The sequence below is a fragment of the Pipistrellus kuhlii genome, unplaced genomic scaffold (genome assembly GCF_014108245.1).
Source record: "Pipistrellus kuhlii isolate mPipKuh1 unplaced genomic scaffold, mPipKuh1.p scaffold_m20_p_5, whole genome shotgun sequence".
In the NCBI taxonomy this organism is placed as follows: Eukaryota; Metazoa; Chordata; class Mammalia; order Chiroptera; family Vespertilionidae; genus Pipistrellus; species Pipistrellus kuhlii.
The window spans coordinates 83084998-83111230 of NW_023425551.1; the positions used below are offsets into that span (position 1 = coordinate 83084998).

Here is a 26233-nt window from a genome sequence, read left to right on the forward strand (position 1 = left end):
GAAAATTTCCCTAACCTGGTAAAGGAAAAAGTCATACAAGTTCAGGAGGCACAGAGAGCCCCAAACAAGAACTCAAAAAGGTCCACACCCAGACACATCATAATTAAAATGCCAAAAATTAAAGACAAAGAGAGAATCTTAAAGGCAGCAAGAGAAAAGCAAACTGTTACCTACAAAGAAGTTCCCATAAAGCTGACACCTGATTTCTCATCAGAAACCCTACAGGCCAGAAGGGAATCTCATGTAGTACTCAAGGTAATGGAAAGCAAGGATCTGCAACCAAAATTACTATATCCAGCAAGGCTATTGGACAGTCAAATACAGAGCTTCTCAGACAAAAAGAAAAAAAAAAATGGCTAAAGGAGTTCATCCCTACCAAGCCCGGATTAAAAGAAATGCTAAAAGGACTACTGTAATGAGAAGAAATATAGAACGCTCGGCATACAGAAGTAGAATGGCATAAATAAGCACCTATCAATAATAATCTTAAATGTAAATGGAATAAATGTACCCATCAAAACATGACCCAACTATATGCTATCTACAAGGGACCCACCTCAGAACAAAAGACACACACAGGATGAGAGTAAAGGGATGGAAATTTTTTTCCATGCAAATGGAAATGAAAAGAAGTTTGGGGTAGCAATACTCATATCTGACAAAATAGACTTCAAAATGAAGACCAGCTGGGACCAGTTTGGCTCAGTAGATAGAGCGTCGGCCTGTGGACTGAAAGGTCCCGGGTTCGATTCCGGTCAAGGGCATGTACCTTGGTTGCGGGCACATCCCCAGTGGGGGTGTGCAAGAGGCAGCTGGTCGATGTTTCTCTCTCATCGTCGTTTCTAACTCTCTGTACTTCTCAATTCCTCTCTGTGTAAAATCAATAAAATATATATATTTTTTAAAAATGAAGACCATCACAAAATACAACAAAAGTCACTACATAATACTAAAGGGATTGATACAACAAAAGAATATAATCCTGGTAAACATATATGCACCAAATATAGGAGCACTGAATTATACAAAAAAGAACTTCTAGAGCACTTTAAGGGAGAGATTGATAACAATATAAAAATAATAGGGGAACTTTAACACCCCACTGACTTCACTGGACAGATCTTCCAGACAGAAAATCAGCAGCGGCTCTAAAGGACACATGGATCTGATGGAATTAATAGACATTTATAGAACAACCAGAGGCCTGGTGCACAAAATTCATGCACGGGGAGGGGGAAGCCCTCAGCCCAGCCTGCACCCTCTTTAATCTGGGACTCCTTGGGAGATGTCTGACTGCCAGTTTAGGCCTGATCAGGATTGGGCCTAAACTGGCAGTCAGACATCCTTCTCACAATCCTGGACCACTGACTCCTAATAACTCACATGCCTGCTTGCCTGCTGGTTGCCCCAACTGCCCCCCTGCCAGCCTTGTCACTCCTCACAGCCCCCTGCTGGCCTAGTCGCCCCATGCAGCCTGCTGTTAAGTCATTTGGTCTTCCCTCACTAATCCTGCTGTCAGCCTGGTTTTAGACAGCTATCTTGTGAGTGTGTGAGGGTCAATTTGCATATTACCTCTTTATTATATAGGATTCACCCCAAAGCTGCAGAATATACATTCTTCTCAAGTGCACATGGGTCATTCATAAAGATAGATCACATGTTATGATATAAAACAAGTCTCTACAAGCTCAAGACAACTGAAATCATATCAAGCATCTTCTCAGATCACAGTGGAATGAAATTAGACATCAACTACAGTAAAAAAAACCAAACACATGGAAGCTAAATAGGATGTTATTAAGCAATGAATGGGCTACCAATTAGTTTATGAAAGAAATAAAAAAATTCCTGGAAATAAATGAAAATGAACACACAACAATTTGAGATCTCTGGGACACAGCAAAAGCAGTTCTGAGAGGGAAATTCATAGCATTACAGGATTTCCTAAAAACAAAACAAAACAAAACAAAAAATAAACTATTTAACCCTACAACTTAAAGAATTAGAAAGAGAACAAGAAATGCCCAGAGTAAATAGAAGGAAGGAAATAATAAAGATTAGAGCAGAAATAAATGACATCGAGACTAAAAAAAAAAAAAAAAAAAAGAAAAAGAAAAAAAAAATCAATGACACCAAGAGCTGGTTCTTTGAAAGGATAAACATCATTGATGACTCACAGGCAACCTCATCAAGAAACTAAAGAGAGCCCTAGGTGGTTTTGCTTAGTGGGTAGAGCTTTGGCCTGTGGACTGAAGAGTCCCAGGTTTGATTCCAATCAAGGGCACATGCCTGAGTTGTGGTCTTGATCCCCCATTCTGGGGGGTGGGGGCATGCAGGAGGCAGCTGATCAATGACTCTTTCTCATCATTGAGTTTCTACCTCTCTATTTCTCTCTGAAATCAATAAGAAAAATTTTTAAAAAGAAACAAAGAGAGAGGACCCAAATAAAATCAGAAACAAAAGTGGTGAATTAACAACTGACACTACATAAATACAAAAAATTGTAAGAAAATACTATGAACAAATATATCTGCCAACAAGCTTGACAATATGGATGAAATGGACAGATTCCTAGAAAAATACAATCTCTCAAAATTGAATCAGAAAGAATCAGAAAACCTAAATAAGCCAATAACAACTAAGGAAATAGAAGCAGTAATTTAAAAACTCCCAGCAAACAAAAGCCCAGGTCTGGACGGCTTCTCAGAAGAGTTTTACCAAACCTTCAAAGAACAACTAACACCTATACTCCTCAAACTATTCCAAAAATCCAAGAGGAAGGAACACTTCCAAACTTTTTATGAGACCAGCATTATCCTAATTTCAAAACCAGATAAAGACACTACAAAGAGAGAGAATTACAGGCCAATATCCCTGATGAACATAGATGCTAAAATCCTCAACAAAATATTAGCAATATATTAAAAAGATCATACACCATGACAAAGTGGGAATTCTTCCAGGGATGCAAGGCTGGTACAATATTTGCAAATCAATAAACACTATACATCACATAAAAAAAATTGAAAGGCAAAAATCACATGATCATATCAATAGATGCAGAAAGAGCATTGGACAAAATCCAACACCCATTTTGATAAAAACTCTCAACAAAGTGGGAATGATAAAGAGAACAACCTACAGTGAATAACATAGTAAATAAATGGACAAAAACTAAAACCACTTCCCCTAAGAACAGGGACAAGACAGGGATGTCTGTTTTCTCCGCTCTTAGTCAACATAGCACTGGAAGTTCTGGCCACGGCGATCAGACAAGAAGAAGAAATAAAAGGCATCCAATTGGAAAAGAGGAACTAAAACTCTTTATTCACAGATGACATGGCATTGTACATAGAAAACTCGAAAGCCTCCACCAAAAAACTCCTAGATTTAATATGTGAATTTGGCAATGTAGCAGGATACAAAATCAACACCCAAAATCAATGGGCTTTTTTATCCACCAATAATTAATTCCCAGAAAGAAACTAAACAAACTATCCCATTTGCCATTGCAACAACAACAACAACAACAAAAATTAAGATACTTAGGAATAAAGTGAACCACAGAGGTAAAAGACTTGTACTCAGAAAACAATAGGAATTTGATAAAAGAGATAGAAGATAATATAAACAAATGAAAGAATATACTGTGTTCATGGATTGGTAGAAGTAACATCATTAGCCGAAACCAGTTTGGCTCAGTGGATAGAGCGTCGGCCTGCGGACTGAGGGGTCCCAGGTTGGATTCTGGTCAGGGGCGTGTGCCTTGGCTACGGGCACATCCCCTGTGTGGGTGTGCAGGAGGCAGCTGGTCGATGTTTCTCTCTCAGTGATGTTTCTGGCTTTCTATCCTTCTCCCTTCCTCTCTGTGGAAAATCAATAAAATACATAGTTTTTAAAATAACATCATTAAAATATCCATGGTACCCAAGGCAATTTACAGATTCAATGCAATCCCTACTAAAATACCAATAACATATTATACAGATCTAGAAAAATACTCCAAAAATTTATATGGAACCTGAAAAGATCCTGAATAGCCGCAGCAAATGTTTTTAAAAATATGTATATATTTTATTGATTTTTTTGCAGAGAGAAAGGGAGAGGGATAGAGAGCTAGAAACATCAATGAGAGAGAAACATCAATCAGCTGCCTCCTGCACAACTCCTACTGGGGATGTGCCCGCAACCAAGGTACATGCTCTTGACCAGAATCGAACCTAGGACCCTTTAGTCCACAGGCCAACGCTCTGTCCACTGAGCGACTTGGGTAAGGGTGCCGCAGCAATCTTGAGAAAGAAGAATGAAATTGGAGGAACCAATATCCAGATTTCAAATTATATTAAAAGCCCGTAATCAAGACAGCCTGGTATGGCACAAGAACAGGCATGTAGACCAATGGAACAGAACAGAGACCCTGGAAATTGACACAAGCCATTATGTTCAATTAATATTTGACAAAGGAAGCAAGAGCATACAATGGAGTCAAGACAGTCTCTTCAGCCGAAACCGGTTTGGCTCAGTGGTAGAGTGTCGGTCTGCAGACTGAAAGGTTGGGTTCGATTCCGATCAAGGGCATGCACCTTGGTTGTGGGCACATTCACGGTAGGGGGTGTGCAAGAGGCAACTGGTTGATGTTTCTCTCTCATCAAGGTTTCTAGCTCTCTATCTCTCTCCCTTCCTCTCTGTAAAAAATCAATAAAATATATATATTTTTTAAAAAGTCTCTTCAATAAATGATGTTGGGAAAATTGGACAGATACATGCAAAAAAAAAAAAAAAGTGAAACTAGATCACCAGCTTATAGCATACACAAGAATAAACTCAAAATGAATAAAAGACTTAAAACACAAGACATGAAACCATAAAAATCCTAGAAGAAAACACAGGCAGCAAAATCTCAGACATCGACTGTAGCAATATGTTTACAGATATATCTCCTAGGGCAAAGGAAACGAAAGAGAAAATAAACAAATGGGACTACATCAAAATAAAAAGCTTCTGCACGACAACAAAAAAACCAACAAAATGAAAAGGGAGCCCACTATATGGGGGAACATATTTGGCAATGATACATCTGATAAAGGGTTAATGTCCAAAATATACAAGGAACTCACACAACTTAACAAAAGACAAACAAGCCAATTAAAAAATGGGCAAAGGCATCAGCAGATGATTGGATCCAAAAACTGTGGTACATCTACACAATGGAATATTATGTTGCCATAAAAAAGAAAAAATTCTCATCGTTTGCAGCAACCTGGATGGAATTGGAGAACATCATGCTGAGTGAAACAAGCCAGTCAATGAAAGAGAGACACCACATGACCTCACTTATTTATGGATAATAAAGAACATTATAAACTGAAGAACCAAAAGATAGATATAGAGACAGTAAAGCAACAAGCAGTCAGTCAAATTACAGCGGGGAAGGTAGGGAGATCTGGGGGAGATAAGAGATCAATTGAAGGACTTGTATACATGCATATAAGTACAACCAATGGACACAAAACTCTGGGGAGGGAGGGTATGTATGGGATGGGGGGCATTGGTATATGTACAAAAATGATAACTTAATAAAAAAAATATTAAAAAATAAATAAATAAATAAATAAATAAATAAATAAATAAATAAATAAATAAAAAATGGGCAAAGGACCGAAATAGACACTTCTCCAAAGTGGGCACATAGATGGCCAAGAGACATATGAAAAATTGCTCAAAGTCACTGATCATCAGAGAGATGCAAATTAAAAGGACAATGAGGTATCACCTCACACCTGTCTGAATGGCTACCATCAACAAACCCACAAATGACGAGTGCTGGTGAGGATGTGGGAAAAAGGGATCCCTAGTGCGCTGCTGGTGGGAATGCAGACTGCTGCAGCCACTGAGGAAAATATTGTGGAGTTGCCTCAAAAAAATTAAATGTGGCACTACCATTTGACCCAGGGACCCCACTTCTAGGAATACCAAGAAACTAGAAACATCAAACAGAAAGAATGTATGCATCCCTATGTTCATTGCAGTACAATTTACAACAGCTAAGATCTGGAAACAGCCCACGTGCCAGTGGATGAGTGGGTAAAAAAGTTGTACATCCACCCCAGGGAATGCTATGCAACAGTAAAAGGGAAAAGACAGCATGGGGGGACCTGGAGAGTGTCATGCTGAGTGAAATAAGCCCGTCAGAGAAAAACAAGTGTCACATGATCTCACTCATATCTGGAATCTAATGAAAAAAATAAACTGATGAACGGAGTGGATCAGAGACATGGAAGCCTGGAGCAGAGTGCGGAATCGCAGAGGGAAGGCGGGTGTGTGTGTGTGTGTGTGTGTGTGTGTGTGATCTACCAGGGTGGTGAGGGCCTGGGGTGGGGAGTGGGGGCGGGCTGGAGGGGGTCAAAGACGGGGAAAGGGGACATACGTAATGTTTCAATAAAAAATAATTATTTATAAAAATTATTTTTAAAAAAAGGAAGGTAGGTACTAGTTGGGAGGATTGAAACTTTAAGTATGTGGGGAACGCGAGGGAGGTCCTGAAGAGACAGTGACATTGGAGCAGGACTGAGGAGCAGGCAGGAGCTGCAGGCACAGGGGAAGCAGGCCTGAGAGGAGGGAGCAGGCAGGCCTCAAGGCGGGAGGTGGCCATTCACACCAGGAACCAGGAGGGGCGGTCTCAGCAGCTCTTCCAGCAACCTGAGAGCTTGTTTGCCTCTCTTCCAGCCCCCGAAGCGGAGCCCCCTACAGGCGCCCCCGTGGAGCCTCGCCTGGGGGAGCTGACGGTGACCGGGTCCTCCCCGGACTCGCTGAGCCTGGCCTGGACCGTCCCCGAGGGCCAGTTTGACCACTTCCTGGTCCAGTACAAGAACGGGGACGGGCAGCCCAAGGCGGTGCGGGTGCCGGGACACGAGGCCGGGGTCACCATCTCGGGCCTGGAGCCGGCCCACAAGTACAAGATGCACCTGTACGGCGTCCACGCCGGCCAGCGCCAGGGCCCCGCCTCCGCCACCGGGGTGACGGGTGAGTGGGCGGGGCGCCGGGGCCTGCAGCTCGCACTGTGACGGCGATGGGCGCAGGGCCCCCTGCTCCGGGCTGGGCCGTGGTGCCCGCTGGGCGCCCGCAGGGCCCGGGCCGGGCGTGACCAGGGCTCGGGAGACGCCGGGACTTCCCCGCGGAGCCTGCCTCACCTCCCTGTGTGTCCTTCTCGCTGCAGAGGACGAGCCCCCCGGCCCCCCGGAGCCCAGCGCGGAGGAGCCCGTGCTGGGGCAGCTGACGGTGACGGGGTCCTCCCCGGACTCGCTGAGCCTGGCCTGGACCGTGGCCCGGGGCCACTTCGACGCCTTCACCGTGCAGTACAAGGACAGGGACGGGCGGCCCCAGGTGGTGCGTGTCGGGGGCGAGGAGAGCGAGGTGACCGTGCGGGGCCTGGAGCCGGGGCGCAAGTACAAGATGCACCTGTACGGCCTGCAGGGGGGCCGGCGCGTGGGCCCCGCGGCCGCCCTGGGCCTGACCGGTGAGTGGGCGGCAGCGGGAGGAGGGCCTGGGAGACTCCCTCTGTTGCCATCCTCGTGGAAACACCAGTGACACCCTCCCCCGGCTCCACGCTGGCCTGGGGTCCGGGTGGAGGCCGTGCCTGGGCAGGGGCTGGGCTGCAGAGTGGCTCCCCCACAGGGGCCTGGGCAGTGATGCTGCTGGTCTCCACGCTCGGGCCACACCTCACGGCCCGGGGCGGACACTTTCTGAGAGCCTGTGGGAGCCAGTCCCGCCCGCATCCCTTCCTTCCCGCCCGCTGGCCTCGCTGGCGCCTGGAGGCCTGACGGGTTGGAGGAGCTCAGGGGCAGCCTCTGGCCGCAGCGCCCCCACCTCACGGTCAGACCTCTCCAGACTTAGGACTGGGGGGTCAGCCAACATGGGAGCCCTGGGCCTCGCCTCAGGAGTTCATGTGTTGACCTTGAACTTGGCAGAGAGACAAGGTTTTATCCTAATGGGGCTCCCGGTGGTGGGAAGACAGGCTGGGAACCCACAGAATAGTTATAGCAGATTGCAGGCAGAGGGGGCGTTAACGACAGGAAGCCCTGAGGCAGGCCAGGCCCGGGCTGTGAGGCTGCAGTCAGGCAGGTTGGCTCGGTGACAGCACCATAGGACAAAGAGTGGCTCATTCCACGGTGGCACAGCTGGTGCATAGGCTAGGGAAGGAGAGCCCGGGGGCACCAAGAGGGTTCAGGTTTCTGATCGTGTCTGAGCTCTTTGGGAGCAAAGTTGAGCCAGAGGAGTGAGATGCCCCCAGACCCAGTGGAGGGAGCCCACAGAGCAGAGCCTGTGCTGAAGGGGCCCAGGGGTGCTGGTGGGATGGGGGAGGTGGGTGTGGTGGAGGGTTCACAGGGGTTCTGTTTGGGTGGGGGGGAGGGTGCTGGAGGACAGTGCACAGCGGTGCTGGTGAGGGGTGTGAGATGGGGGAGGAAGGAGACATTAGAGGAACCAGAAAGAATTGGAATTAGGAGGGGAAAACAAAGATGGTTGCCTAGGTAAGCACCTAAACTGCTCCCTCACACAACAATCTGAAATCAACAACTAAAAGACAGTGCGGACATCATCCAAAGCCACAGGACAGGTGGCTGAGTGGGAAATCCACACTATAAAGGAGAGAGGCTCAGGGATAAGGAGAGCCACAGGCGCTGAGGTAGGGAGACACAGGCAGAGAGGAAGGGCTGCTGAGTGCCTGGCTGGCGGGAGGGGAATGAAGCCCCAACTGCACTGAAGCCCAGCCCCAGCTGAAACCCCATGGGCCTAGGTTCATACCGGTGGAGTCTGGACTGTAGAGAAAGGCACCTGGAGCTCAGAGACTGGGAAACTAGGGGGAGCCGGGAGCCGCAGCGGGCAGGGTGTAGAATCATGAGCCAGTGAGTGCATGCAGAGAGGTCTGACTGCGGAGGTTGCCGCAGCCTCTCCATAGCGGAAGGAGTCTAAGCTCCTGACTGCACTGAATCCCAGTTCCGACTGCACTGAGCACTGAAACCCAGTTCTGGGCGAGCCCCTGGAGCACCCACACTCTTACAAGGGGAATATGGACTGTTGGGTGGAAACTCAGGGGATCCGTGGAAGGCAGAGATCGAAGGCGCACATACAAGGGCAGGGCAGATGGGAAGCCAAGACTGTCAACTCAGCCCTGAGACTCTGCCCCATCCAAGCTGAGCACAGAGGCTGTTGCAATTTTGCAAGTCTGGTCCTATAAGACTGTCTCCAGTACAGAGGGTATCCCGGCACAGACACAGCTGATACATCCAATTGGCCTGGAGTCAATTCTCCCAGTGATACCAACAACAATCAAGACTTAACCAAAGGGGAGCACCAAGAGCGTCTACCTCAGGTAACTGGGGAAGCTGAGCCACCAGCCCATATAAGACACCGAGCACACAGAGCCATCCTGCCAATTCAGGGAAGCAGTGAAAATGCCGAGACAAGGAAATAGATCTTAAACGAAAGAAACGGAGGCAAACAAAAGACTGGATATAGAGTTCAAAACCATGGTTATAAGGTTTTTCAAGAATTTCTTAGAAAAGGCCAATAAATTTAATGAGACTCTCGAGGATATGAAAAAGGACCAACTAGAAATTAAACATACACTGACTGAAATAAAGAATATTATACAGAGACCCAACAGTAGACTAGAGGAACACAAGAATCAAGTCAAAGATTTGGAATACAAAGAAGCAAAGAATACTCCTCTGGAGAAGCAAGAAGAGAAGAGAATCCAGAAAGTTGATGATAGTGTAAGGAGCTTCTGGGACAACTTCAAGTGTAGCAACATCAAAATTATGGGGGTGCCAGAAAAAAACAGAGAGCAAGATACTAAAAACCTATTTGAAGAAATAATATCAGAAAACTTCTCCCATCTGGTGAAAGAAATAGACTTACAAGTCCAGGAAGCGCACAGAACCCCAAACAAAAGAAATCCAAAGAGGACCACACCAAGACACATCATAATTAAATTCCAAGGGCAAAAGACAAAGAGAGAACCTTACAAGCAGCAAGAAAAAAACAGTTAGTTGCCTATAAAGGAGCACCCATATGATAATCAGCTGATTTTTCAACAGAAACTACGCAGGCCAGATGGGAGTGACAAGAAATATTCAAAGTGATGAATAGCAAGAACCTACAACCAAGATTACTTTACCCAGCAAAGTTATCATTCAGAATTGAAGGGCAGATAAAGAGCTTCACAGATAAGAAGAAGCTAAAGGAGTTCATCACCACCAAACCAGTATTATATGAAATGCTGAAAGGTATTCGTTAAGAAGAGAAAGAAGAAAAAAGTAAAGATAAAAATTATGATCAACAAATACATAGATATATCAACAAGTGAATCTAAAAATCAAGTGAATTAAAAGTCTGAGGAACAGAATAAACTGGTGAATATAATAGAATCAGGGGCAAAGAAAGGGAGTGGATTGATAATTATCAGGGGGAAAAGGATGTGGGCAATGCAGGGAGAGACTGGACTAAAATCGTACACCTAGGGATGAGGACAATGGGGAAGGAGGAAAGAGCAGAAGGTGGGGTGGAAACCGGGTGGAAGGGAGCTGTGGGGCAGGAGAAAGGAGAAACAATTGTAGTAATCTGACCAATAAAGATTTATTTAGTTAAAAAAAATTACCAATTTGAGAAACAATATACCACATAGCCTGGAGGAGGGATCTTCCAGCCTAAGTAATAGCAAAAGATTTTGCTCATACACGTAGCAGAGATTTGGAACTCAAGTGACTGAGAAGTAACAGAATTGCAAACTATTGCATAAAATCTTGTGAGTTATGCCTCTAAACAATTCTGAATAGACTTACATTATTCTCTTCTTACTATAATAATTAAATATTTTTCTCTATAAAAAGTGAAAGAAAAAAAAAGAATTGGAGTCAGAGCTCTGAGGACGGCAGACTCCGCTCCTCACTGTCTTATGTTTGCAATGGGCCCTCCGCTGAGGGCGGAGACCTCACCTGTCCCCCACGTCTCCTTCCAGCTCGTCCAGCTCCCGACTTCGAAGCTGTGACCACCCAAGTCCCGCCCACCACCACCCCCCAGCCCCCCGTGGAGCCTCGCCTGGGGGAGCTGACGGTGACGGGGTCCTCCCCGGACTCGCTGAGCCTGGCCTGGACCGTCCCCGAGGGCCAGTTTGACCACTTCCTGGTCCAGTACAAGAACGGGGACGGGCAGCCCAAGGCGGTGCGGGTGCCGGGACACGAGGCCGGGGTCACCATCTCGGGCCTGGAGCCGGCCCACAAGTACAAGATGCACCTGTACGGCGTCCACGCCGGCCAGCGCCTGGGCCCCGCCTCCGCCACCGGGGTGACGGGTGAGTGGGCGGGGCGCCCGGGGGCCTGCAGCTCGCACTGTGAGGCGATGGGCGCAGGGCCCCTGTGCTCCGGGCTGGGCCGTGGTGCCCGCTGGGCGCCCGCAGGGCCCGGGCCGGGCGTGACCAGGGCTCGGGAGACGCCGGGACTTCCCCGCGGAGCCTGCCTCACCTCCCTGTGTGTCCTTCCCGCTGCAGAGGACGAGCCCCCCGGCCCCCCGGAGCCCAGCGCGGAGGAGCCCGTGCTGGGGCAGCTGACGGTGACGGGGGCCTCCCCGGACTCGCTGAGCCTGGCCTGGACCGTGGCCCGGGGCCACTTCGACGCCTTCACCGTGCAGTACAAGGACAGGGACGGGCGGCCCCAGGTGGTGCGTGTCGGGGGCGAGGAGAGCGCGGTGACCGTGCGGGGCCTGGAGCCGGGGCGCAAGTACAAGATGCACCTGTACGGCCTGCAGGGGGGCCGGCGCGTGGGCCCCGCGGCCGCCCTGGGCCTGACCGGTGAGTGGGCGGCGGCGGGAGGAGGGCCTGGGAGACTCCCTCTGTCGCCATCCTCGTGGAAACACCAGTGACACCCTCCCCCGGCTCCACGCTGGCCTGGGGTCCGGGTGGAGGCCGTGCCTGGGCAGGGGCTGGGCTGCAGAGTGGCTCCCCCACAGGGGCCTGGGCAGTGATGCTGCTGGTCTCCACGCTCGGGCCACACCTCACGGCCCGGGGCGGACACTCTGAGAGCCTGTGGGAGCCAGTCCCGCCCGCATCCCTTCCTTCCCGCCCGCTGGCCTCGCTGGCGCCTGGAGGCCTGACGGGTTGGAGGAGCTCAGGGGCAGCCTCTGGCCGCAGCGCCCCCACCTCAGGGTCAGACCTCTCCAGACTTAGGACGGGGGGTCAGCCAACATGGGAGCCCTGGGCCTCGCCGCGGGAGTTCACGGGTGGACCTTGAACTTGGCAGAGAGACAAGGTCTTATCCTAATGGGGCTCCCGGTGGTGGGAAGACAGGCTGGGAACCCACAGAACAGGCCAAGCGGGGGGATGCGGGGAGGGGTAATGACAGGAAGCCCTGAGGCAGGCCAGGCCCGGTCTGTGAGGCCTAGGCAGCCCGTCCACGCTCCCCCAGGACAGCTGATGCCGCGGTCAAGCTGGCGTCGGCACGGTAACAGCACCATAGGACAGAGTGGGTCACATCCACGGGGGCACAGTGTGCAAAGGCTGGGGACGGGGAGCACGGGGGCACCGGGGGGTTTGGGTGGAATGCTGGGAGTGGGGGGCAGTCCCGAGAAGGGGTGCAGAGGTAGGCAGCTCAGGCAGCAGGGCTCCTGCGGGCACAGAGGGTTGTGCAGCTTTAAGTAAGACGGCTCCATCACCGAGCGTTTCCGGTCCCTTTCTGACCCTGAGCAGAGGGGTGGGAGGGAGGCGGGAACAGCAGGAGAAAGGGGAGCACAGGGGATTGGTGGGGGTGGCCAGGCCAGGACATTGGGCTGCAGGTGTGTGGGGAGGGGAGATGGGGGAGGAGTTCAGAGAGAGGTAGGTCCGGGCAGCTGAGGACCGCGGAGGTGCAGGGCCAGGGAGGCTGAGCTGTTTGGGAGCCAAGTCCTGAGCCAGAGGAGTGAGATGCCCCCAGACCCAGTGCAGGGGGCCCAGCGCACAGGGACCATGGGCCTGTGTTCAGAGCAGAGCCTGTGCTGAGGGGCCCAGGGGTGCTGGTGGGGTGGGGGGACGGTGCTGAAGGAGGGGTCACAGGGGTGCTGGTGGGGTGGGGGAGGCGGTACTGGAGGAGGGGCCCAGGGGTGCTGGTGGGGTGGGGGAGGCGGTGCTGGAGGAGGGGCCCAGGGGTGCTGGTGGGGTGGGGGAGGCGGTGCTGGAGGAGGGGCCCAGGGGTGCTGGTGGGGTGGGGGAGGCGGCTGCTGGAGGAGGGGCCCAGGGGTGCTGGTGGGGTGGGGGAGGCGGTGCTGGATGAGGGGTTACAGGGGTGCTGCGGGGGAGACGGGGGAGGAAGGCTGACTGTGAGGGTTGGAGGAGACATTAGAGGGACCAGAAAGAATTGGAGTCAGAGCTCTGAGGACGGCAGACTCGGCTCCTCACTGTCTTATGTTTGCAATGGGCCCTCCGCTGAGGGCGGAGCAGACCTCACCTGTCCCCCACGTCTCCTTCCAGCTCGTCCAGCTCCCGACTTCGAAGCTGTGACCACCCAAGTCCCGCCCAGCACCACCCCCCAGCCCCCCGTGGAGCCTCGCCTGGGGGAGCTGACGGTGACGGGGTCCTCCCCGGACTCGCTGAGCCTGGCCTGGACCGTCCCCGAGGGCCAGTTTGACCACTTCCTGGTCCAGTACAAGAACGGGGACGGGCAGCCCAAGGCGGTGCGGGTGCCGGGACACGAGGCCGGGGTCACCATCTCGGGCCTGGAGCCGGCCCACAAGTACAAGATGCACCTGTACGGCGTCCACGCCGGCCAGCGCGTGGGCCCCGCCTCCGCCACCGGGGTGACGGGTGAGTGGGCGGGGCGCCGGGGCCTGCAGCTCGCACTGTGAGGCGATGGGCGCAGGGCCCCTGTGCTCCGGGCTGGGCCGTGGTGCCCGCTGGGCGCCCGCAGGGCCCGGGAGACGACGGGACTTCCCCGCGGAGCCTGCCTCACCTCCCTGTGTGTCCTTCTCGCTGCAGAGGACGAGCCCCCCGGCCCCCCGGAGCCCAGCGCGGAGGAGCCCGTGCTGGGGCAGCTGACGGTGACGGGGGCCTCCCCGGACTCGCTGAGCCTGGCCTGGACCGTGGCCCGGGGCCACTTCGACGCCTTCACCGTGCAGTACAAGGACAGGGACGGGCGGCCCCAGGTGGTGCGTGTCGGGGGCGAGGAGAGCGCGGTGACGGTGCGGGGCCTGGAGCCGGGGCGCAAGTACAAGATGCACCTGTACGGCCTGCAGGGGGGCCGGCGCGTGGGCCCCGTGGCTGCCCTGGGCCTGACCGGTGAGTGCGCGGCGGGCGCTCTCCCCTCAGCCCCCTCCTCACAGGGCCGGCCCCCTCCTTTCCCGGTGCCCGGCCCCCCGTCCTCTGGTGCCGGAGGAAGGTGGAGACTGCTGTCCGTGGCTCAGTGTCCTGGCCTCACCCGGTAGCTTAGTTCCTTCCCTGGCGGAGCCTCTGGCTGCTGCCGTGTTTCTGTGCGGCCTCGGGGCCCTGGCTGGGCGGCACGGTGGCCCGGAGGGTGGAGCCAGGCCGACTGCCTCGGGTCTGGGCCCGGCTCCTGCTGGGACGCACTGGCCCTTTGTGAGCCGAGGTGCTCCCTCCGCAGCCGCCCCCAGGGGCTGCCAGGAGCGGCACCTCCCTGGCCCGGCCCCGTGACCACTGAGGGCTGTTTGCTCAGTGTTTGTTCCGTAGCCGGAAAGGACCCCTGTCTGGGGCGCTGACCCCGAGCCTCCTCTGCTCTGTTCCAGCCGCCCTGCCCCCGGCGCCCCCGGGGGCGCCCCGCCTGGAGGAGCTGGCCGTGGCCGCCGTGACCGCGGACTCGGTGCACCTGTCCTGGATGGCGGCCGGGGGCCCCTTCGACTCCTTCCTGGTCCAGTACCAGGACGCGCAAGGGCAGCCCCAGGCGGTGCCCCTGGGCGGAGGCCTCCGGGAGGCCACCGTCTCCGGCCTGGCCCCGGCCCACAAGTACCGATTCCTCCTCTTTGGAGTGCGGGACGGGCAAAGGCACGGCCCACTCTCTGCCGACGCTAAGACCAGTGAGTGCGGCCCAGAGGCCACCTTCCCCCTGGAGCCTTTGGCCATCCTTCGCCCCCTTGCGGCCGCAGTGGGAAGGTCATGTTCTGTGCTCCACACTGCAGACCTTGGGGCCTGTGTCTTTGAGGGGCCCTGTGAGATCCAGCCCTGCGCTCTCCCGGTCCCTCACCCCATCCTTCTCCCTGTCCTCTTAGCCCCAGGGACACCCCCTTCTTCCATGGATCGTCTTTTTTAAAAATATATTTTTATTGCCCCAGCTGGTTTGGCTACAGCAGTGGCAAACTCATTAGTCAAGAGAGCCAAATATCAAGAGTACAACGATTGAAATTTCTTTTGAGAGCCACATTTTTTAACTTAAACTATACAGGTAGGCACATTGTTATTAACTTAATTAGGGTGCTCCTAAGCTGGCCTCCGCTAAAAACTCAAGGGGCCAAAGAGCCGCATGTGGCTCACGAGCCTCAGTTTGCTGACCACTGGGCTAGAGTGTCAGTCTGAGGACTGCATGGTCCTACGTGTGATTCCGGTCAGGGCACATGCCTGGGTTGCAAGCTCCATCCTCAGTGTTTTTATTGATTTTAGAAAGAGAAAGGGAGAGGGAGAGATAGAAACATCAATGATGAGAGACAAACATCAACCGGCTGCTTCCTGCACGCCCCCACTGAGAATCAAGCCCACAGCCCGGGCATGCGCCCTGACTGGAATCGAACCGGTGACCTTTCGGTGCATGCCGGCTGGGCTTCCCGGCTGCTCTCTTGTCCCTCCTCTGCCTCCCCTTCCTGACACGTGGCCCGTCTGCTTGGGTCACCTTTTCTGCCATTCTCCATGCACCTCCCTCTCCTTTCCAGTCCCAGATGCCAAACCGCCGCGCCTGGGGGAGCTCACAGTGACAGCTGTGACGCCAGACTCCGTGGGCCTCTCGTGGACGGTCCCCCAGGGCACATTCGACTCCTTCGTGGTCCAGTACAAGGACAGGCACGGGCAGCCCCGGGCGGTGCCGGTGGCCGCAGACCAGCGAGAGGCCACGGTCAGCGGCCTGGAGCCCCACCGGAAGTACAGGTTCCTGCTCTACGGGCTGGCGGGCAGCCAGCAGCTGGGCCCCGTCTCTGCTGAGGGCACCACAGGTGAGCCCAGCCCGCTCCCACTTCCCCAGAGCCGGCCAGGGCGCGGCAGCCACAGCACCAAAGCAAACGCCCGGCCCTGCCCGGCCCGCGCTGGGCACTGGCTGTGCGCGCGTCCCTCCAGGCCCTGCTGGCGATGCAGTAGGGGCCCTGGGCCTGCAGGCCTGTGTTCCCATCCCAGAGGCCGGCTGGACAAGCCACCCTGCCCTGTCCCTGCGCCTGCCAGTGGTTATGAACAAGCTCCTGGAGCTTGTAAACGCCTGCATCCCCCTCCGCCCAGCCCAGGGGCAGGAGGTGGTACGGGAGTGGCTGGTGTCATAGGGAGGGTAGAGGGGTCTTCGACCCTCACCCACTGTCAGGACCACAAGCCACAGACCAGACAAGGGTGGGGCGCATGGCCAGGTGGGGCCAGGGGCTCTCGGACTCCATGATTCTCTTCGCTGGACCGTCACAATGGGACTGGAGACAGACTTCTCCATGAGGGTCCCCCCCGCAGCAGGCAGGCCCTGCCCGGCTCCCCCCGCCCCTCCTCACCAGCTGCGAGGCCAGGGGTGTGTGTGGGGATGAGGAAGTGGGTGGAGGAGGCCCAGGCCGATAGAAAGCAGGGGGTGGCCAGGAAAGGCGATGGCGGCCGTGAGCTCTGGCCACCACTCAGCCAGGGGCCTGGGGGTCAGGGAAACCAAGGCCCCTCTCTGCAGCCCACCACTCCTCTCCCCTGCAGAGGTTTCTCCTCACTTCCTGCGCCAGCTCACAGCGGGCCGGAGTCTGGGCTGCTTCCCCCAGCGTGGTCTGTCCCCTCGGGTCCCACTGCCGAGACCCTTCCCAGACCCTCACGCCCCCGGAAGGTGCCAGGCTGAGGTGCAGGCAGCTCTAAGACGCCCCTCTCCCCATTGCCCTCTGGAGCAGCGGCAGCCCCAGGCTTGCCCCTTCTTCTCCAGCCCCCTCCACCCCGGGCCCTCAGCACAGTGTGGGTGGGGAGACCCGGTGCAGGCTCTGGGCCGGAGCAGGGCTGTGGCAGATTCCAGAGAAGAAAGCTGCTGGAAGGGCCTGTTTTTCCTTCCCCCACCTGGCCTCCACGCCAGGTCACCCTCAGGCCTGGGCCACTCAGGAGCCGACACAATGGAGTCGGGAGGGCCTGCTGTGCGCACACGCACATGCACACACACGAGACATGCACACACGAATGCACACACACATGCTCAAACACACACAGCTCCTCCCCTGGGCTTCTCCCCCAGCTCCGGAAGAGGACACACCCGCCCCCTGGCAAGCTGCCACAGAGGCCCCCAAGACCCCTGGAGGGCCCCGCCTGGGGGAGCTGGCCGTGACCGACAGCGCCCCCGACTCCCTGCGCCTCGCGTGGACGGGGGCCCGGGGCCCCTTCGACTCCTTCGTGGTGCAGTACTGGGACGCGGACAGGCAGCCCCAGGCCTTGCTCGTGGGTGGCGACCAGGACGAGGTGCGCGTGTCAGGCCTGGAGCCCAGCACTCCCTACAAGTTCTTCCTCTACGGCCTCCACCACGGGAGGCGCCTGGGGCCCGTCTCCGCGGAGGGCACCACAGGTAGCGCCAGGCGGCCCGTGGGCGGGCGGGGGGCCCAGGGCGGCGAGCAGGGGAAGAACATGAGGGGCCGTGGGGAGGAAGCGCCGGGCAAGCAGGCCTGGCTCTGCAGGAGCTGGGGACCCAGCCCCTCCTCAGCGCCACCTGCACAGGAGGGCCCGGGGCGGGGCTGGCGGTGCGGGGGACCTGCCCCAAGTCTCCCAGCGGGCACGCTTCTGCCTCACCCCTCCTCCCTCCGCTCCGGGCAGGGTCGGCGCCTGCTGGGCGGACGCCGGGGGAGCCAGGGCCGCGGCTGTCCCAGCTGTCCGTCACCGACGTGACCACCAGCTCCATGCGGCTCAGCTGGGAGGCGCCCCCCGGGGCCTTCGACTCCTTCCTGCTCCGCTACGGGGTCCCGGCGGCCAGCACCCTGGAGCCGCACCCGCGGCCCCTGCTGCAGCGCGAGGTGACGGTCCCCGGCTCGCAGCTCTCAGCCGTGCTCCGGGACCTGCGGCCCGGGACGCTGTACAGCCTCACGCTGTACGGGCTGCGCGGGCCCCACCAGGCCGACAGCGTGCAGGGCACCGCCCGCACCCTCAGCCCAGGTGAGCGGCCGCGCTGGGCGTCAGCGGGCCCGGGGCGGGAGGGGCATCCGGGACGGGAGCCCCCCCCCGTGGCTCACCCCGTTACTCCGCACACCTCTCCCTCAGTTCTGGAGAGCCCCCGGGACCTACAGTTCAGCGAAATTGGGGAGACCTCGGTCAAGGTCAGCTGGACACCCCCACTGTCCAGAGCCGACAGCTTCAAAGTGTCCTACCAGCTGGTGGACGGAGGTGACCCCCTTTGCCCATGTCCGCGCTGGTCTGGTGTCCCCCACGCCCTCCCCCCGCCCCCCGCTTCCCCGGCTCCTAGCCCGCTGTGTTTTCAGGGGAGCCCCGCAGCGTGCAGGTGAGCGGCGCAGCCCGGACCCAGCAGCTCCAGGGGCTGGTCCCAGGCGCTCACTACGAGGTGACCGTGGTGTCTGTGCGAGGCTTCGAGGAGAGTGAGCCGCTCACCGGCTTCCTCACCACAGGTGAGAGGCCGGCGGGCGGGAGGCCGGGCGGGTGAGAGGCCGGGCGGGCGCGAGGCCACGGCGGCGCTGGTTGAGGGGCCAGAGAGGGGAGGGTGTCGGAGGGCCCAGTCGTGGGCCAGAGGCCCCGCAGGGTTTGGGAAGGAAGGTCCACTCTGAGCCTCCCGCCCCCCAGTTCCAGACGGCCCCACCCAGCTGCGTGCGCTGAACTTGACGGAGGGAACGGCCCAGCTGCACTGGAAGCCGCCCCAGGCTCCGGTGGACACCTATGCCGTCATGGTCACAGCCCCGGGCGGTGAGCTCAAGGGGACGAGGGCGGGAGGGAGAGCAGAGGCGGCCTGGGCTGTGGCAGAGCCGAGGGCAGCCTCTGACGCCCCCCACCATGGCCAGCCCCCCCTCTGCAGGCCTCGGCCCCGGGCAGCGCTGTGGACTACCCCCTGCAGGGCCTGGAGCTCCACACCAACTACACGGCCACCGTGCATGGCCTGCGGGGCCCCAACCTCACCTCTGCAGCCAGCATCACCTTCACCACAGGTACCGCCCGGGAGAGGGGCGGGGGCAGGTGCAAAGGGCTCCTCTCCATCTTCTCTCCCCCACTCCCCACCAGGGCTGGAAGGCCCCCAGGACTTGGAGGCCAAAGAAGTGACGCCCCGCACGGCCCTGCTTACGTGGACTGAGCCCCAAGTCCTGCCCACCGGCTACGTGCTCTCCTACGACGCCCCTGACGGACCGACCCAGGTGCCCCACCCTCCACCCCTGGCCACGGCTCTCCCTGTTCCATTCCGGGGCTGCCTCTGCCGCTGCCTCCCCAGCGGGCTCCGCCTCGTGTCCCCGACCGGCCCTTCTCTGCCCACAGGAGATCCTGCTCCCGGGAAGCGCCACCTCTCACCAGCTCCGGGGCCTCTTCCCCGCCACCTCCTACAGAGCCCGGCTCCGGGCCGTGTGGGGCGAGGGCCTCTCGCCGCCCGTGTCCACCGCCTTCACCACCGGTGCCTGGGCGGGCCGGGCAGGGGCTGCGTGGGCAGCAGGGGTCTGCGGTTTGGAAGGAGGACTGACCCTCCCTATGCCCCCCCAGGTGGACTGCAGGTCCCCTTCCCCCGGGACTGTGGGGAGGAGATGCAGAATGGGGCGGGCAACTCCAGGACCACCACCATCTTCCTCAACGGGGACCGGGCACGGCCGCTGGACGTGTTCTGTGACATGGAGACGGACGGGGGCGGCTGGCTGGTGGGTGCAACGGGGGCGGGCCGGCGGGGTGGGCACGGGGCGGGCATGGGCCTGCGGGGCGGGCGGGATGTGCCAGGGCCCACAGGCTGACGGTGCCCCCCCCCGCTTCCCAGGTGTTCCAACGCCGCATGGACGGACGCACGGACTTCTGGCGGGACTGGGAGGACTACGCCCACGGTTTCGGGAACCTCTCCGGGGAGTTCTGGCTGGGTCAGTGCCACTCAGGGTGGGGGACGGGGAAGGGGCTGGTGCACAGCGGAGCCCGGTGAGAGCAGGGTCCCCCCGCAGGCAACGAGGCCCTGCACAGCCTGACGAGCGCCGGGGACTACTCCATGCGTGTGGACCTGCGGGCCGGGGCCGAGGTGGCCTTCGCCCAGTACGACTCCTTCCGGGTGGACTCGGCTGCTGACTACTACCGCCTGCACCTGGAGGGCTACCGCGGCACGGCGGGTGAGGGCGGGGCCTGGGCGGGGCGGTGAGGGTGGTAAGGGCGGTGAGGGGGCGGGGCAGTGAGGGCGGGGCGGTGAGGGCGGTGAGGGGCGGGGCAGTGAGGGCGGGGCGGTGAGGGGCGGGGCCTGGGCGGGCTGTGAGGGCGGTGAGGGGGCGGGGCGGTGAGGGTGGTGAGGGCGGTGAGGGCGGTGAGGGTGGTGAGGGCGGTGAGGAGGCGGGGCGGTGAGGGGGCGGTGAGGGCGGTGAGGGCGGTGAGGGGGCGGGGTGGTGAGGGCGGTGAGGGGGCGGTGAGGGCGGTGAGGGGGCGGGGCGGTGAGGGTGGTGAGGGCGGTGAGGGCGGTGAGGGCGGTGAGGGGGCGGGGCGGTGAGGGCGGTGAGGGGGCGGGGCGGTGAGGGCGGTGAGGGCGGGGTGGGGGTGGTGAGGGCGGTGAGGGCGGTGAGGGCGGTGAGGGGGCGGGGCGGTGAGGGGGCGGTGAGGGCGGTGAGGGCGGTGAGGGGGCGGGGTGGTGAGGGCGGTGAGGGGGCGGGGCGGTGAGGGCGGTGAGGGCGGTGAGGGGGCGGTGAGGGCTGGGCCTGTGCGGGGCGGTGAGGGCGGTGAGGGCGGTGAGGGCGGTGAGGGTGGTGAGGGCGGTGAGGGGGCGGGGCGGTGAGGGTGGTGAGGGCGGTGAGGGCGGTGAGGGTGGTGAGGGCGGTGAGGAGGCGGGGCGGTGAGGGGGCGGTGAGGGCGGTGAGGGCGGTGAGGGGGCGGGGTGGTGAGGGCGGTGAGGGGGCGGTGAGGGCGGTGAGGGGGCGGGGCGGTGAGGGTGGTGAGGGCGGTGAGGGCGGTGAGGGCGGTGAGGGCGGTGAGGGGGCGGGGCGGTGAGGGCGGTGAGGGGGCGGGGCGGTGAGGGCGGTGAGGGGGCGGGGTGGGGGTGGTGAGGGCGGTGAGGGCGGTGAGGGCGGTGAGGGGGCGGGGCGGTGAGGGGGCGGTGAGGGCGGTGAGGGCGGTGAGGGGGCGGGGCGGTGAGGGTGGTGAGGGCGGTGAGGGCGGTGAGGGCGGTGAGGGCGGTGAGGGGGCGGGGCGGTGAGGGCGGTGAGGGGGCGGGGCGGTGAGGGCGGTGAGGGCGGTGAGGGCGGTGAGGGCGGTGAGGGCGGTGAGGGCGGTGAGGGCGGTGAGGGCGGTGAGGGCGGTGAGGGCGGTGAGGGCTGGGCCTGTGCGGGGCGGTGAGGGCGGTGAGGGCGGTGAGGGCGGTGAGGGCGGGGCGGTGGGGAGGCCCTCACTGGCACCCTGCCCCCCGCAGGGGACTCCATGAGCTACCACAGTGGCAGTGTCTTCTCTGCCCGAGACCGAGACCCCAACAACTTGCTCATCTCCTGCGCCGTCTCCTACCGCGGGGCCTGGTGGTACAGGAACTGCCACTACGCCAACCTCAACGGGCTCTACGGGAGCACCGTGGACCACCAGGTGCGCCTGCCTGGCCGACCGCAGACCCTGGGCGAGGAATTACCGAGTCCCCCCAACCCCTCAGCCCCCTCCCCCCACCCCTGCGCCCTCGTCCGGGAGGGAACAGCGCCTGGCGGCTCGGGAGGACTGGTTTATTGGGTGGGAGGCGCGGGGAGGCGGTGGGTGGTTTGGGGAACCGGGCCGGGGCCGGGCGGGCGGGGGAGCAGGGCGGCTCTGACTCCGCCTCTCCCCAGGGCGTGAGCTGGTACCACTGGAAGGGCTTCGAGTTCTCGGTGCCCTTCACGGAGATGAAGCTGCGACCCCGAGGCTACCGGGCGCCGGCCGGGGGAGGCTGAGCAGCCCTCCCGCACCGGGCGCCCGCCGCGCACTGAGGGGCCGCGAGGAGAGCCGGGGCCGCCACCGCCCGCGAGGAGGCTCCCTCCCCCCGTCTCACAGCACTTTGTTTACAGGGGGTGGGGTGTACAGAGCAATAAAAGGAGAAACTGAGGCACAGCTTGGCCGCATCCCGCCCGTCACTGGCCCGGGCCCTGGGCGCCCGCCCCCCGGGGCTGCAGCCGCACCTGGAAAGGCTGCACCGTGAGGTTGACGCCGCCCGGCGGCTGGGGCTGCAGGGAGGGCAGGGCGCCCGCGGGCGGCCGCAGCGTGAAGGCCTGCAGCAGGCGCCGCAGCACCACGAACAGCTCCAGGCGCGCCAGCGGCTCGCCCAGGCACACCCGCGCCCCGCAGCCGAAGGCCAGCGTGCCGGGGCTCCCGCCCGGGGCCAGGAAGCGGTCTGCGGGCGGAGAGGGAGGACAGGCGGGTCAGCCGCGGGGTCAGCAGCGGCACCGCCCACACCCCCCACCCCGGGCCCGCCCCTCCCGCTCGCACCGGGCCAGAACTCGTGCGGCCGCTCCCAGACAGTCTCGTCCAGGTGGGCGCCTTGGAGGTTGGGGATGACCACCGTGCCCTCGGGGATGTCGTAGCCGGAGATGCTGCGGGCAGGGGGGTGGGGGGGTCAGAGGCCCGCCAGGACCCGCCCGCTGCCCACTCGCCCCTCCCCGGGAGCCACCTGCTGGGCCGCGTGGTGCGGTGCGGCAGGGCCAGGGGCACGACCGGCCGCAGGCGCAGCACCTCGGCGATGGTGGCGTTGAGCAGGGGCAGCCGAGCGCGGTCCTTGTAGGGGACCGGGGAGCGCCAGGCCCCGGGGCCCAACTCGCGGTCCAGCTCCTCCTGCAGCCGCCTCTGGACCTGGGAATGGGGCAAGCCTAGTGCGGGCCGGGCGCCCGGCCCCGCAGGCGCCTCTGCCGTCAGGATGCAGCCCGCCCAGCCACAGCCCCCGGGCCACAGCCTGCCCAGCTACAGCCCCCGCCACATCCCCCGGCCACAGCCCACCCTGCCACATCCCCCAGCCACAGCCCGCCCTACCACAGCCCCCCGGCCACAGCCCACCCCACCACATCCCCCGGCCACAGCCCACCCCGCCACAACCCGCCCTGCCACAGCCCGCCGGCCATAGCCCCCTGCCACACACCCCTGGCCACAGCCCCTGGCCACATACCCCGGCCACAGCCCACCCTGCCACATCCCCCGGCCACAGCCCGCCCAGCCACAGCCCCCCGGCCACAGCCCCCGCCACAGCCCCCGCCACAGCCCCCGGCGGAGGGCGCACCTCAGGGTGGTGGAGCAGAAAGGCCACGGCCCAGGAGAGGGTGGTCGAGGTGGTCTCGGTGCCGCCGATGAAAAGGTCCACCACGGACATGTGCACGTGCCCCTCGAGGAGCTGCCCGGAGCCCCGGCCGGCCGGCGCCTGGCCCACCCCCTGCAGCATGTAGTCCGTGGCGTCGCGCCAGCGGCCGGCCACCATGCTCTCCTGGGGGGAGGGGGCCCTGAGCGCCGGCGCGAGAGAGAGCCGCCTCGCTCCGGCAGCCCACGCGGGGCCCGGGCGGCCCGCCCCGGCGCCCACCTTGTGCCGCCTCAGCTGCCCCTCCACAATGCGGTCCCGGTTCGCCACCGCCTGCTGCAGCCGCCGGAGCCCGGGGCTGGGGAAGAACTGGCAGGGAGCAAGAGAGTGGCTGCGGGAGGGGCGCCTGGCCCGCCCGCCCGCCCCGGCCGGCCCCGGCCCAGCCCCCGCCTCACCCTGAGGAAGGGAACGATGTCCAAAATGTGGATGGACCAGTGGTCCCAGGTCTTCATCAAGTCCTGGACGCAGTCGTGGAAGGCACGCACCACGGCGTCCTCCTGGGGGGCGGGGTGCAGCCAGGTGAGGGCGGAGGGCAGAGGCTGGGCGGGCGGGGGAGCTGAGGCCTTACCTGGTCTCCGAAGGTGAGGTGGCAGATGATGCTGCAGGTGAGGAGAGAGAACTCCTCCTGGATGTCCACCGGGGCGCCGGCCCGGGCCCACAGGCTCTGTGGAGGCAGCGGGCTGCAGGGCGGCTGCGGGGGGGGGGGGGGGCATAGGGGAGACGGGAGGGGCGGCCTACCTCACAGAACCCCTGGGTCAGCTGCTCCACCAGGGGCTCCAGGGAGCCGCGCATGCCCAGCAGCAGGGCGGAGCGCGTGAGCTTCTTGTGCGCCTTCCAGAGCGGGGAGTAGTCCCCCAGGGAGAGGTCCTGGTTGTGCCGGGACACCAGTGCGTCTGGAGCCGAGCCGGGGAGGGGTCAGGGCGGCCAGGAAGCTCGCCGCCTTCCCCGCCCTCCCAGCCCGCTCCGCCCCCTTACAGGATGGTATCTGGGGTCTGCCGGCAAAGTCCACCCACTTCTTGACCATGGCCTCCTCGATGGCCTTCTTGGAGTTCAGCACCACCACGTCTGGGGAGCGCAGGGGGCGTCAGCAGGGAGTCCCAGGCCCCCCCCCCACACCCGGGGCAGGCCGGCGGGAGGGGCGCTCACCTTGCAGCCCGAGGCGGAGCCTGTACACAGGCCCCAGGGTCTGAGCCAGGCCCAGCAGGTGGGCGGGGAGGTTGGGCTGCAGCAGGTGCAGGAAGCCGGGGGCGAGAGGTGGGAGGTGGAGGCTCCGGCGCCGCCACCGGCCCCAGAGCAGGCGGGCGCCGGCCAGCGCGCTCAGCAGCAGCAGCGCGAGGAGCAGCATGGCTGCGGGCCCAGCGAGCGCGGCCGCTCTTATAGCTCTGGGCCCCATTCATCTTGCTGCCGGCCGCTCGGGGCCCTTGGCTCCTCGCCTCCCCGGCCACCGGCCCGCCCACAGGGTGGCACATTCTTGGGAGGGCAGCGGGCCTGTTGACCTTGGGAGTCCATATTTCAAAGAACGGCCTTTCTCCTGTGATCCATCACGAATAACGGAAGGGGAGCACGGTGACCCTGACCTTGCACAGCCTCCGGCCCACACCGGCCGCCTGGCCCCGCCCTCTCCCCCTGCCATGCTGCAGGCGCCCAGCCCAGGTGCCCAGGCCCCTGTGCAAACCAGATGCGCTGAGCCGTCTGTGTGCCGCGCTCCCCGCGCACGGAGACCGCGTGGCCTGTTTGCTGGGTTTCCCGCGTTAGTCCCATGTGATTTTCATCATTGCCCCATTTCACTCTCAAAAGTTGAAGACGAAGAACTGTATGGTCCCCAGTTTGGAGCTCTTACCATGTGCCTGATGCTTTTTGGTTTCAAGAAAGAGACCAACGTGAGGAACTTAAGCCAAAAATAGGAACTGCTCTATAAATGCCAGGGGTGTCTCAGGCCCTGAGGGCAGGAGCCAGGGCGGGGAGAGCAAGGCCCTGGGGATGGCCCCCTCGTCCTCCTCCTGCTCCACCTGCGGCACCTGCTCTTCGGCGGCCGAACAGGACTGCCTTTGGGGTCAGAGTCCACAGGTTAAGGTCCAGCCAAGGACACTGGGCTTCCCAGCACAACTCAATGTGCCCCCCAAGCCTCCAGGAAGGAGCTCAATAGCCCCAGCTGGGGTCGGGGCCAGCCCCAATCTGGGAGCAGGGGCCATAAGAGGGTCCACTGGACCAAGTAGGACGATCAGGGACCAATTTTAGGGGTGAGGTGTCGGTTGGGCGCTCAGAAAAGAGGCCCTGCCAAAGAGAAGGGCATGGCTCAGGGAGAGGGTAGGCCTCCTGGGGTTAAAGGTTAGAGGTGACCCACGCCATCCGGTTCCTCAGCCCTGGCTCCAGAACCCCCGCACGGGGGTGGGGGGCGGGGGAGGCCCCCCTCAGAGCTGTGCTGAGCACAGGCTGTGCGGCTGGAGAGCCTGGGTTGAGGTCCCAGCTGCCCCCCCCGCCCCCCCCCCGCTGGCCTGGAGAAGTAACTGCGGCCCGGGTGGCAGAGCCGCTGGGAGATGTGGGCCAGTGGGCCGGGGCTGCTGGGTGGGCAGCAAACAGGACCACATGCAGCTGAAGCCGCTCTCCCCACGGGC

The 26233-nt window shown here is 60.3% G+C and overlaps 2 protein-coding genes across 2 annotated transcripts in view; one reads left to right on the forward strand and one right to left on the reverse strand.

Moving 5' to 3' along the window:
- TNXB (tenascin XB) overlaps positions 1-22389 on the forward strand; it is a 76522-nt gene extending 54133 nt beyond the window's left edge. Inside the window, exons 20-40 of the mRNA XM_045573200.1 lie at positions 6727-7021; positions 7209-7516; positions 11018-11350; positions 11546-11845; positions 13496-13828; positions 14000-14299; positions 14764-15051; positions 15898-16173; positions 17409-17732; positions 17978-18313; positions 18419-18541; positions 18637-18780; positions 18953-19072; positions 19168-19311; positions 19385-19515; positions 19634-19766; positions 19853-20004; positions 20118-20214; positions 20293-20454; positions 21735-21898; positions 22132-22389. Coding sequence (XP_045429156.1) covers positions 6727-7021; positions 7209-7516; positions 11018-11350; positions 11546-11845; positions 13496-13828; positions 14000-14299; positions 14764-15051; positions 15898-16173; positions 17409-17732; positions 17978-18313; positions 18419-18541; positions 18637-18780; positions 18953-19072; positions 19168-19311; positions 19385-19515; positions 19634-19766; positions 19853-20004; positions 20118-20214; positions 20293-20454; positions 21735-21898; positions 22132-22233 — 4565 coding nt within the window. The 3' untranslated portion in view covers positions 22234-22389. The remainder of the gene's footprint in view (positions 1-6726; positions 7022-7208; positions 7517-11017; positions 11351-11545; positions 11846-13495; positions 13829-13999; positions 14300-14763; positions 15052-15897; positions 16174-17408; positions 17733-17977; positions 18314-18418; positions 18542-18636; positions 18781-18952; positions 19073-19167; positions 19312-19384; positions 19516-19633; positions 19767-19852; positions 20005-20117; positions 20215-20292; positions 20455-21734; positions 21899-22131) is intronic.
- Positions 22390-22410: 21 nt separating this feature from the next.
- On the reverse strand, positions 22411-25047 carry LOC118705357 (steroid 21-hydroxylase). Its single transcript, XM_045573204.1, is given in 10 exon segments — positions 22411-22670; positions 22766-22869; positions 22947-23125; positions 23547-23747; positions 23841-23927; positions 24014-24180; positions 24183-24282; positions 24357-24511; positions 24594-24683; positions 24765-25047. Coding segments are annotated over 10 exon segments (1590 nt in total). The 5' UTR covers positions 25012-25047.
- Between the last annotated feature and the right edge of the window lie 1186 nt (positions 25048-26233).